The sequence below is a fragment of the Euleptes europaea genome, chromosome 9, assembly GCF_029931775.1.
Source record: "Euleptes europaea isolate rEulEur1 chromosome 9, rEulEur1.hap1, whole genome shotgun sequence".
NCBI lineage: Eukaryota > Metazoa > Chordata > Lepidosauria > Squamata > Sphaerodactylidae > Euleptes > Euleptes europaea.
Window position 1 is genome coordinate 26,080,025 of NC_079320.1, and position 12,435 is coordinate 26,092,459.

General features: G+C 40.9%; 1 protein-coding gene across 1 annotated transcript in view; it reads right to left on the reverse strand.

Moving 5' to 3' along the window:
* Positions 1-667: 667 nt before the first annotated feature.
* Positions 668-12,435, reverse strand: part of COL25A1 (collagen type XXV alpha 1 chain) — a 344,124-nt gene continuing 332,356 nt past the window's right edge. Inside the window, exons 32-34 of the mRNA XM_056855865.1 lie at positions 8,019-8,105; positions 2,589-2,627; positions 668-872 (exon numbers count right to left, since the gene is read on the reverse strand). Of these exons, the coding sequence (XP_056711843.1) occupies positions 870-872; positions 2,589-2,627; positions 8,019-8,105 (129 nt within the window). The 3' untranslated portion in view covers positions 668-869. The remainder of the gene's footprint in view (positions 873-2,588; positions 2,628-8,018; positions 8,106-12,435) is intronic.

A 12,435-nucleotide genomic window follows, 5' to 3' on the forward strand; every position in this document is an offset into this window, starting at 1 on the left:
TCTGTCAAGCAACTCACAAAGAAAATCTTCATGCTTCTTTTCTTCTTGGTTAAACAGTCAACAAGGGCCTGTTGCTGACATCCTCCCAAGGCGAATGCATCGTGACTGTGAGCAGTGCAAGCAAACGGATGCTGATGACCCAGAAAACTGAAAGGCCATCCACCTTCAGAAGGAACCACGCTCCCCTTCAAATTGGAAACCATCGTCTAATCTCCTCTTATCATTTTTTTGCAATAAGCCATGGCGTGACTCCCTTGAGATGACAAAAAAAGAACAATTCAGGCGGCTGAATCGAAAGTCATAGCAAACAGCCACTGGAGCAGATGAGGCGATCACACACACAAGCTGTTTTGGCACGCAAACCATGCTTTTGATTTTAGTCAGCATAAGCAAATACTGGAGCTACGTTCCAATGACGCGTTTATGAACGTGAACATGGAAGCAACGTCACTATATTCCATTGGCAATCAGGTACAGAAAATTTCATAGCACTGAGCTCGTATTTGGTCAAAATTTCATGTAAACTCATTCATGGCACTTATTGTCCATGCAGAACCACAAGCCAAAAAAGAAAAAAAAGAAGAAGAAAAAGAAGGGTAAAGTAAAATTGCAGAAACAACTCATATGTCTATGACTCATCTCTGTAGAGATTAATACTTGCTTTTGCAAGTGTCTCACATAGTTTATATTTTGCTGGATTGCAGATGTACATGACGAATAGATGTACACATGGACTACTGCAAACAAGTAGAAGCAGCTACGTGTAAACATATTTCAGACTTGTAAAATCAATTGTTCCATTTTCAACTATAAATACAAGAGGTGGAGCGTTTTATATACACAACTTCATGCTTGCAAAGTTAGATTCATCACTGCAAAGAGATAAAAAAAAGAAATTGGCAAGGTTAGTGCTATAATACTCAAATCTCTAGCCCCATGGCTTGGTTCAGACATCTTAAGAAACCATGGCTTGATTAAATTATCAATGGCTAGTGTGATGATTGTCCAAATGCAAGCCGCTCTGCTAAGTACAGTTAGTTAGGGTATGTCACATCAGCATCCAAAATCATTGCCTGAAGTTGATTTATTAATCACTGAGCACTTTCGCACATGCCGAATAATGCACTTTCAATCCACTTTCAATGCACTTTAACGATGGTTTGCAAGTGAATTTTGCCATTTCACACAGTAAAATCCAGCTTCAAAATGCATAGAAAGTGCATTATTCAGCATGTGTGAAAGTGCCCACAGTTAGTCTTAATTATGTTTTCAAGTGATACACAAACATGGATTTGTTCCCCAAGTCTGGTCTTTACCACAATGCAGTGTGATATGTGTGGGAGGCAGGGAAAACAAGCAAAATGGATGAAACTAGCATTGGTCAAGGCAACCCAGGATTTGACTAACTATTTGTGAAAGGATTCCAGGTTTCACATACTAACCATGGTTAAAATAACCCATGTTTTTTCATTATGTCTGAACTAAGCCAATATGTATACCGTATTTTTCGCTCCATAGGACGCACCTGACGATAAGACACACCTAGTTTTTAGAGGAGGAAAATAAGAAAAAATCTTGTTGAAGGCTTTCACGGTCAGAGTTCATTGGTTCTTGTAGGTTATCCGGGCTGCGTAACCGTGGTCTTGGTATTTTCTTTCCTGACGTTTCGCCAGCAGCTGTGGCAGGCATCTTCAGAGGCATCTTCAGAGGAGTAACACTGAGAGACACTGTCCTTCAGTGTTACTCCTCTGAAGATGCCTGCCACAGCTGCTGGCGAAACGTCAGGAAAGAAAATACCAAGACCACGGTTACACAGCCCGGATAACCTACAAGAACCAAAGAAAAAATCTTGTTTTCCTCCTCTAAAAACTTGTCTTATGGAGTGAATGCCAACTGGGAGCGTGTGCGTCGGGACGGTGCGAGCTGGCGTTCCCCTCCCCGATGGCCAGCTGGGAGGTGGGCGAGGCGCACAGAGCTGGCTGGGCGTGTGTGTGTCCAGATGGCGCGAGCCGGCGTTCCCTGCCCCGACGGTCAGCTGGGAGGTAGGCGGGGCGCAGAGCCGGCTGGGCGTGTGCGCATCCGGACGCGCACGTGCCCAGCCGGCTCTATGCGCCCCACCCGCCTCCCAGCTGGCCGTCGGGATAGGGAACGCCAGCTCGTGCCGTCCGGACGCGCATGCGCCCAGCTGGCTCTGTGCACCCCGCCCGCCTCCCAGCTGGCCGTCGGGGCGGGAAATGCCGGCTCGCGCCGTCCAGACGCGCACGCGCCCAGACGGCATTCACTCCATAAGACGCACAGACATTTCCCCTCACTTTTGAGGAGGAAAAAAGTGCGTCTTATGGAGCGAAAAATACAGTATATCATGTAGAACTTTCAACATTCCATTTCTTTAACTGCATGCACAATTAATATTTTTGTTTTAATTTGTTTTTGTTGACAAGTGTTCTTGTCAAAAATTCCATATATTCTTGCTTTCTAAGAATTTTGTTAGTGTTCTGCCATGTCATTGATGGACTCATCTAATTTTGTGTATTGGTGCTTAACACAATGAAATAATAAGAAGCTAAACAATGTTTGCAGTGTCTTACCTTTTGCCAACAGCCAGGCATTGGTAACCCATCTGGCCCCTGTTACAGAGAGAAAGTTCAAAAGTGCATTATTAGTTTGGTAATATATTTTACTAACACTTACATTGTTCCAAATTCCACAAAGCACAACTCTAATTTAAGAAGATGAGTAAAATTCAAACATCCAATAAAATAACGGGTGGGATGCATGACAATTATCTTTATATACATACATACATACATACATACATACATACATACATATATATAATATTATGTTCCTCAGTTTTACAAAGAAAACAACCACTGTCAATGGCTGGTTTTTAATCTTAGGAACACCATAAAGTGTTTCATGCAAGCATGGTTTTAGTGTCTCACATTACACAGGTAATGGAATGTTTTCAACAAGGGACTCAGTTCAAAAATAAGCAAATCATAGACTGCCTTCACTAGTTCATGAAATGAATTCTTTAGCGCATTAGAACAGAGAGGCCTGGGCAGTATCCACACATCACTGGATATAGTATTCTCATTGGACTACAGCAGTCATTCACAGCTGGATTTATTCGTGTAGATAAACCCATTTAGTTGCAAAAGATTGCTGTAGTGCAGTGATAACACATTATCCAACCATGTGTGGGTGCAGCACTGGACAATGCTAAACTTTTCAGAAATATGAATGATCCTTTCCATGAGCCAGAGTGTATCACTTCTGTCTGGAATTCTTTGGAATTAGGTTTTTAGGATAAACCAATTCAGTGATTGGCTAGCTACCCACAAACATGCCAACTTACACACATGAACACACATGAAGCTGCCTTATACTGAATCAGACCCTTGGTCCATCAATACTGTCTACTCAGACTGGCAGTGGCTCTCCAGGGACAAGCAAAGGTCTTTCACGTCACCTACTTGCCTAGTCCGTTTAACTGGAGATGCCGGGGATTGAATCTGGGACCTTCTGAAGCCAAGCAGATGCTTTACCACTGAGCCACAGCCCCTCCCCTTGCTGTCTTGTATGCCCCCAGGCGTTGCTATTTGTATTGTTTTTACAATGTTTTTCTTTCTAAAAGAAAACTAAAGTAACTTAAATTCTCTGAAACAATGAGGAAGACCTACAGCCCATTCCTGAAGGAGGGATATTCCCTGCTGGCGTGGCTGTGCTAGCAGCAGGGGCTGGCGCAGCTCCGTGGCTCCTGGATGCCAGCGTTTGCTCCCTCGCTGGGATAGGTGCCACTTTATTCCATGATAAGGTAGCACCTATTATTCCAAGGGAATGGTATCTTTTAAATCTCCACTACACATCAATGTTCAAGATTCAGGTTTATTGCCTACGACCAAAGGCCATTACAAAAATTGGACTACCCCACTACACGTAATTAAGCTTCTCCACATGAAACATTTGATCCTGGCCACTATTAGCAAAATTGAACAATTAAACAACTTTAAACTTTTGGTTAGGTAGAGCCAGAACAGCCTACTTGCAGCCTGATACACAAAAATAATTGTCAGAGTACCTGAATTAACTTTATATTTATTTAATACTGTTTTCGTTGGCTTGATTTTAAGTGGATTATCTTTAATCACACTGAAACCTATATCCTAAATTCTGCCTGGTGCATGGGATGAAATATCATTACTGTTGCTCAGAAAACATTAACTTGGCAGTGCAGACAGATAACTGGTGGAAATCAGGGTGCCAATCAGGTAAATCCAGTCATTCTGGTTCTGTTGGTTTGTGCGGAGGCTGATTTCCAGTTCACACAGACTAAGTGATGAGCTGATCCACTGAGGGACCAGTTCCGTGATAAGATCTTTTACATGATTGGTCTGTTAATCATGTCTGACCCTGCAAATTTACACATTTCTATCGGACAGCTGTGGACTTTAATTTGAAATTTTGTTCTTATCTGCAAACTCTTCAGAGAATCTCTGACAACTCCACTGTGCTTTCTCTTCTGTATCTAGAGCAAAATGTGTCAGTTACTTACCACTTTTGTCTACAGCTGCCTGTCTATAAGATACTAGCACAGAGACCAAGTACCTCCAGACAGAAATGATACTCAAAGGCAAACATGTTTTGGAAAAATTATTGTAGGCATGCTTGACTTACAACCAAATACATGAACTGCAGGTTATCATTAAACAGAGGCAAGCCAAATATATACTACATACTCAGACAAGGTCTGACCTGATAATTTAAATTAGAAACATTATGCTTTAAAATAAAACTTTCCTAACTTTAACAATCATCTTTAGAAAATCGTGCTTAACTATACAAAGAACAACAGAACATGCAGATCATCTCTAATTGCTAACCATAAAACTCTGAAGTTTTCTAGAAATGTGCACAAAATGCTGATTTTAAAATGGAAAAAGAATCAAAATGTATTTTGTATATTGTTGAAAATGAAGAGTGTTGCCAGATTGGTACAAGGGAGAAGGATCAATGAGTAGAATTTTAGTATAGGTAGAGGGGCTTTGATCTCATGCTAACATAGAGTGGGGAAGTGTGGTGTATATTGTAGGAAATTAAGTTCCAAGGGAAAGGCTGTTACACTGAAACATTTAAGAAACAAAGACAGTGAGGGCTTCGGGCTGCAGGCCATTACATTTCTTACCAAATCCGAGATAGTCTGTTTTCAAATGTGCATACCATTCCAATCCACAATGGAACTGATCATGGGGACCACACTCACATTGATGAGATCCTCTGTCTATGCATCCTACATGGCTGTCAGATCCATCCTAAACAGGTCTTCTCAGAATCCTATGAATTCTGGGGTCTATACCCCAGAAAAGTGCTCTTAGGATTGCACTGTATATAACTTCACACAAACAAATTTACCCCCTAATCTTAAACATATAAAACTCCATGGAGCTCTGATGCATAAATGGAGATTCCCTACGACCTAAGGGTCTGCAAACTGTGGCTCCCGAGCCGCATGCGGCTCTTTGGCCCGTTGAGTGCGGCTCTCTGGACTTGGTTTGGAGCCCCTGCTCTCGTGCCCGCTCGCGCCAGCAGCCGGGCTGCGGAGCCAGCGCGCCTGAGAGAGCAAGAGAGAGCGAGAGAGCAGGCGAACGGGCGCACTGTCTCTTCCCCCCCCCCCGCTGTGGAGAATGGCCGGGTCCCCCTTTTCCTTGCCATCAATGGTTGGGAGGCTAAAGCCTTCCCTCCCCTCTAGCCGCGCAATTGCTGGGCTGGCGGCTCGGCGGTTCCTGCCCCCCTGCCCGCCTATCAGGTGTTGGGCGGGGCAGGCTTCCTTTGGTAGACCTGGCCTCCGGCTGAGTCCCACTGGGAGGCCATGTCTACCCACTGGCTTTCTTGGCGGTAGACCTGGACTCCGAGGAGAGGAAAAAGTCCCCCTTCAGAGGCCAGGTCTACCAATTGGCTTCTATGGGCCTCCGGAGGCCAGGTCTACTGCCAAGAAACCCAATGGGTAGACCTGGCCTCCCAATGGGACTCAGCCGGAGGCCAGGTCAACCAATAGGCTTTTATGGCGGTAGACCAGGCCTCCGACGAGGACTCCGGACGGGGAAGGGGAAATGGCAGGGACTTACAATTTAATTTTTATCAATAAATAAGATCACTATTAAGTATGATATCAAGTTTTATTCAGCGTACCTGTAGTTTAATTAAGACTTAAAACTTTAATTAAAGTTTATTAAGTTAATAAACAGTGTACCTACCTATATAGTTTAAGAAATTTGGCTCTCAAAAGAAATCTCAATAGTTGTACTGTTGATATTTGGCTCTTTTGACTAATGAGTTTGCCGACCCCTGTCCTACGAGAAGGATTTGGCCTGTTCTCTTCAATGCTGTTCTGTTGAATACTGTTCTCTTCAATACTGGGGGAAGCTCCTTACATCAACCGCACAAGGACTATGAGTGTAAAGCATTCTCTAATATTGAATAGACTGGAACAGTCTGGGCATGGAGTAGGGGGTCACTGGGGGAGGTGGTTGTGAATTTCCTGTATTGTGCAGGGGGATGGACTAGATGACCCTGGTGGTCCCTTCCAACTCTTATGATTCTATGACTCTATTCTAGCTCCCATTCATTCGCTATTTGTGCACTAGAATGGTCTTAGTTCACAGAACACAAAGAGTGCCTGTGAATTATCTCTTCTTTAAATTCAACAAAGAGGCAAGTATTGAACAATCCTTTCTATTAATGCTAATGAGAAATATTTTACACGTAAGGAAGTTTCATGGGCAGACCTCTGTGCTCACAATGATTTGCGGTCTATATGTACACAGTGGAGCCCCCATTTTGGTATGATCACTGGGGAAGTAAATACCCTTGATTTCACATTATGTACTTAGGATTAAAGTTTACTTTTTATTTTTGTTTGTGCACACAGCTAACATTATCCCCATTTAGGTATTACCCCATCCTATATAAATGCACCCAGGACTCAAATGTGTGAAGCAAGTTCAGGAAAGAGTGCAAATAAAATTCATACCCATGTGCAGGGCAAGCATAAAAATTATGTTAAGTCAATCAGTAGTGTATTTTGTATACTGGCTTGTGTGCTTGTCAGTGGAGAGAGGAATTTCATTCATAGTAAGTAGGGGAGAAGGAAGTTTTGGTGGTGGTGATGGTGGGGAAACAGACGAAAATCCTGAAGGGAAAATTATACTTATTGCAAATGCTGGAATACAACAAACTCAGAACCATTTTGTATGATGCAGGTGCAAAAATGTTTAATGTTATATTGCAAGTGTTGATAGGATATGTGATCTCTGGATACTGTTATGATCACCAAAGCAAGCCAGTTTGATCATGCACATGCATGTATGAGGACGCATAATGTAAAGTCTGGTCATTTTAAACTTTACATTGGAAATCCACTAGAAACACAGGAATTACATGCAGGGTTGGTAGGAAAGAGCAATACTGTACCAATTGGCAAGGGGCATCCAGCCCATCCAGGCCAGGCTGGCCTGGCTCCCCTTTTTCCCCCTTAACTCCACGGAATCCCTGTTTGTAAAGATTAACTTACAGTGTTACTAATAAAGAAATGTCTTTTGCAATGACTTTGCTGGAGCAAAGAAACAAAAAAAGAAGCAGAATGAAAGAGGAGCAAGCTGACAAAGAAGGCTGGTCAATGATAATGCTGGTATTTTGTGTCCTAATAACAAGCCATCTGTCAGAATAAATACTATATTGGTTAATGAGAGCTAGTATCTGGAGGTAAGTAGATTGTATGCATAGCAAATGCATTGAAATCCTCTATAGATAACATATTCCATTTTAAAACCCTCAAAACAATGTTTTAGATTGATACAGGTTAAAGATCATTAGAACTTTTAAACTTGAAGGAGTAGGTTCTTTTGGTCCGAATGAATACCGAGCATTACACAAAAGTTGTAGCTTGCCCCTCTTTGCATCGTACCATCTTGTAACATTGTCTACTGTAACATTTCTAATACACAAGTGGGACGTACCAATGGGCAAGGTGCATCTAATCCAGGAGCACCCTGTTCTCCTTTCTCCCCTTTAGGCCCCTTTTTGCCTTTCTTTCCCTTTTCCCCCTGTGGACACAACGGTTTGGATAAAACAAATGTTTCATTCTTTTGCGAGAAAAAAAACAAAACGTCTGAAAATATATTTTTTTAGCCAAAAGAGGGCTGAAAGGACACTTACCACTGTGTTCTAGTTTGAATGATGCATTATGTGGGAAAAGTATATTATATGATAATTGTAAGCAACCAGTGCATCTCTTAATTGTATCAGGCTTCTCTACTGATGTTGTTGCTATGGATACTTGGAATCCTAAAGGAGGGCTTGAAACTAAGACTATCTGGTATCTGAAAAGCCCTTCAGACAATTCATCCAACTTAGCCATCTCTTGTAGATATGGAAGTTCTAGTGCATTCACCAGAGCTCATTTCATATTTTACCCCAGTGAGATTTTCTGTGTTCATTCTCCAGACAGAAATATAGTTCTTTCCCAAGAAAATGTTGCTCTCTGTGTGAACTAGGTGACATCAGCATGGGAAAGAACATTTACCATGCCCAAATGGTTATAACATACACACTTTTGGAGTTGTATGTGACCATTTGCAGTAATGTCTTTTTACTGAAATTATCTTTTCTTTAGCAGTTCTATCCAGGTCTTGGCCAAACTTGTACGTAGCCCTATTCTATGCCAGATCAATTCAGGTTCATGGGTAGCACAGAGAATCAAGTTTGTCTTCCCATTTCTAACCCTGCAAAAGGATTCAAACGTTCCATGGGGATTGATCTAAAGCTATGATAATGCTTTTCCAGGGGACTCTATTTTTCTAAAATAAAAATACATTAAATATTAATCAGCATCCTTCATGGATAAGACTATCATTTGCAGAGCTTTATCACACAGCAACATGTGAAACTGAAAAATCCAGTTATGAAGCTGGGAATTTCAGAATTTAGAGTGCATGTAGGAATTCAGACTGTCTAGAACAAATCATGTGCTTACAAAGACATACCTGCTGTTGGACAAACTGAACTCCTTTTTAGTCAGCAGGAGATGTTTTGAGAACTCATTTGTAATTGATTTCACACCTGACCAATTGATCACAATGGTAAATGAGTTTCAGGCTCACTCATAGTTTTCAACAAAACCAGAAGTGCCTCATTTTAATTAAAAAACACACACACCACAATTGTACCTAAAACGTAAGTAGGGATAATTAAGAGTATTAAAGAAAGATGGGTAAATGGTAGAAGGAAAATTATTAGAATAAAATGACCAGGAACCAGGGGAGGGGCTGTCAAAGTAATGGCTGCAGAAAAGATGTAACTTGTAAGGAAAAGGGTGAAAAGGGCAGAAGGATTGTAAGGAAGCAAGGTAAAAGGAGAAGGGAGGGATGCACCTCTGGAAAGGTAGGCAGGATTAGGATGACAGACAGCAAATGGTCATTCACCCCTTTTCTCACCAAACAATAGATTATGCATCCATTAACAGCAGAAAATAAAATGTTTGATGCAACTTGTTTAATTATACAGAATATCAGACACATTCTTTAAAATCACCGAGAAATTCTTGATGACCCTAACATCACTTTAAGCTGATGTAAGCAATTATCTTAGTGATAAATATATATGTGTTAAAAATGACATTACACAACACACACGATATACTATGGCATATTGTATGAACATTCAAATGAGAACCAAACACATTTCCATGGAGAGATATACTGTATTACATCATACAAACAATATTATTAATCTGTCTTGTCTGTGTGCCAAAATGTTTTGTAGTGGTGCTTTAGAGAGGAAAGTAGCATCTCAAAAACTTTTCTCAATATAACCATGAGTTAAAAATTAGCCCTATTTAGAAGTTATTTCAACACATGGGTGGAAGTAGTGGGATTGTGAGCTCTTTCCCTACTTTCAGCCTCCATGTGTTGACCCAAAAGCCTATCAGAATTTAGGTGTATTATGTCGGGGTTCTCTGCTCACTCAGGAATCTCCCAGGGTTTCTGATCACATGTGGACAGCACGTGCAACACCTCTCCTCCTTCAATGCTTTGAAAGACTGTCCACGTACAGCTAATTAATGCTAATGAAACTGAAGGAAAAAACGTTGCATACTTTGGAAATACATGTATTTTTAATACAGTTCTGAGTCAAAACAAACTGCATGTACATTCCCACCAGGACCAAGCACTACTGTTTGTCATAGGTAGATGTCAGCAATCCACAGAAAGTTTCATCTATTGTGATGTTAACTGCCCTGAGCCCGGCTTGCCAGGGGAAGGCGGGATAAATGTTCTATGGAATTTTTGCAAAATGTCCACGGGCACATATTTGCAGACACATGGGTGCCTGATCCCCTCCCTACAAGCTCCTTCCTTTGAAAATCCCAAACTTTACCATCCCAAGGGTGGAGAGAGCCACTGGTTGGGAGAGATGGCCTAAACCTGAACCAATCTGTTTTGAAAACTATGCTTCCCAATTTTCTGCTGGGACAGATAGGAATTTTGGTTTTCTTGGCTTTCTGATATAGAAAGGCACAGAAAAATACAATGAAGTCCTCTTGGGAAATCTGATTTTCAGGAAGAGTTAATCCTTCTTGGGTACTATCGTCTGTTTCAAGACTCATCTCCAGGGGTTGCTTCTTCTAGGTTTGCCAACTTCCAGGTAGTGATATACAACTTATAAGTAGAACTTGGATCGCAATATGAAGTTATTCAACCATTTACTATGGCAATATTCACAACAGGTTATACACAAAAAATGAGCCAATGATATTATATATAATTCCTGTATTATTTCATTCAGTCATAAAGACAACTGTGTTAACCTAAACTGTATTCCAAGACCAACAATTCAACAAGACCAACAATTCAATACCTTTTCAGGTACTTTTTCCTTTCAATTGTGTTGAAGAAGGTGATGCTCACAGGCACTCCCACGCTGCTTAGACAACTTATCACGTCTTCATTCATTAGTATTACTCCATGAGTTAATTTTTTATTTTAAAAATAAAAAAATAACTCATGGAGTAATACTGAAAAGGAAAAGAAATAGAAGATTTTTGATTTTGGACAATACTTACCCTTATATGGACTACAATAATTTTCAACTGAGGAAAGTTGTGAAACAGAATGAATACCAGAATTCTGTTTTGATTTGTTGAATTGTTGGTCTTGGAATACAGTTTCGGTTAAAACAGTTGTCTTTATGACTGAATGAAATAATACAGGAATTATATATAATATCATTGGCTCTTTTTTTGTGTATAACCTGTTGTGAATATTGCCATAGTGGTTGCTCTTTGGTTGAATAACTTCCAGGTAGTAGCTGGAGATCTCCTGCTATTACAACTGATCTCTAGCCAAGAGAGATCAGTTCACCTGGAGAAAATGGCCACTTTGGCATTTGGACTCCATGGCATTGAAGTCCCTCCCCTCCCCAAACCCTGCCTTCCTCAGGCTCTCCTCCAAATATATTCAAGTATATCTCAACCCGGAGCTGGCAACTCTAGCTTCTTCCCTGGTTTTGGAAATGTAAGGTCCGATGCTTGGAGGAGGACTGGGTAACAGCAATAGTACTTTTGCAAGCCATTTTTAATCAGGCCCAACTGTAAGGGGTCTGCGGCTGACTCAAATGATGGTGTGATCTTTTAGGTAGGTTTTTTTTTTCTATTTGAGAATCCCTGCTCAAAGTTTGTCAGCATTATTAAATAGAAGCCAGAGCTATATGGATATTCTGACCAGTTTCATGATGTAACAATCAAATGCATATTTACGGCAAAGAAGTTCCTGATTTGTTCAGTGGGGCTTATTCTCAAGTAAGTGTGCACAGGATTACAGTTTAAATTGCTCCCATCCTTGAAACAGCTATTATTAGACTTATTGGAGGGGAACCACAGGGACTATTTGCCTAGGTTTTTTTCCTCTGCTGCACAGGGCTGATAACAGCCTTAAAATATGAAATAGTACAATGGAAAGAGTTAAACATTCTTCCCCAGCATTACTATTCTGATCTAATTTGCAGTGCCCAGTGGCTGTTTTTAAGTAAATCTCAGGAGATCCAATCATGGGGATCTTGCATCCTGTCTGTTTTGGCTCTACAATCAAATTAATTGCCCCACAGGATTTTAAAAAGTGTCACCACTTAATGACATAGGATTTGGATCGACACTTAGGGATTTTAAAGGGAAAGAAAAAGCAGATTTCAGTAAAAATATTAATTTATTCCTTACTCCTAGAAAACCTAGGAACCCATGTAGTTACAAAAACATTATGGTCCTGCAGTTTGACATCATTAATGTCACTGGCTAAATTATGGCTTGGTAAGTAAGTCTACTGGTCAGAAAATAAATTGTTCTGATGGGACATAGAAACTGAAATGGCATAAAACAGGATG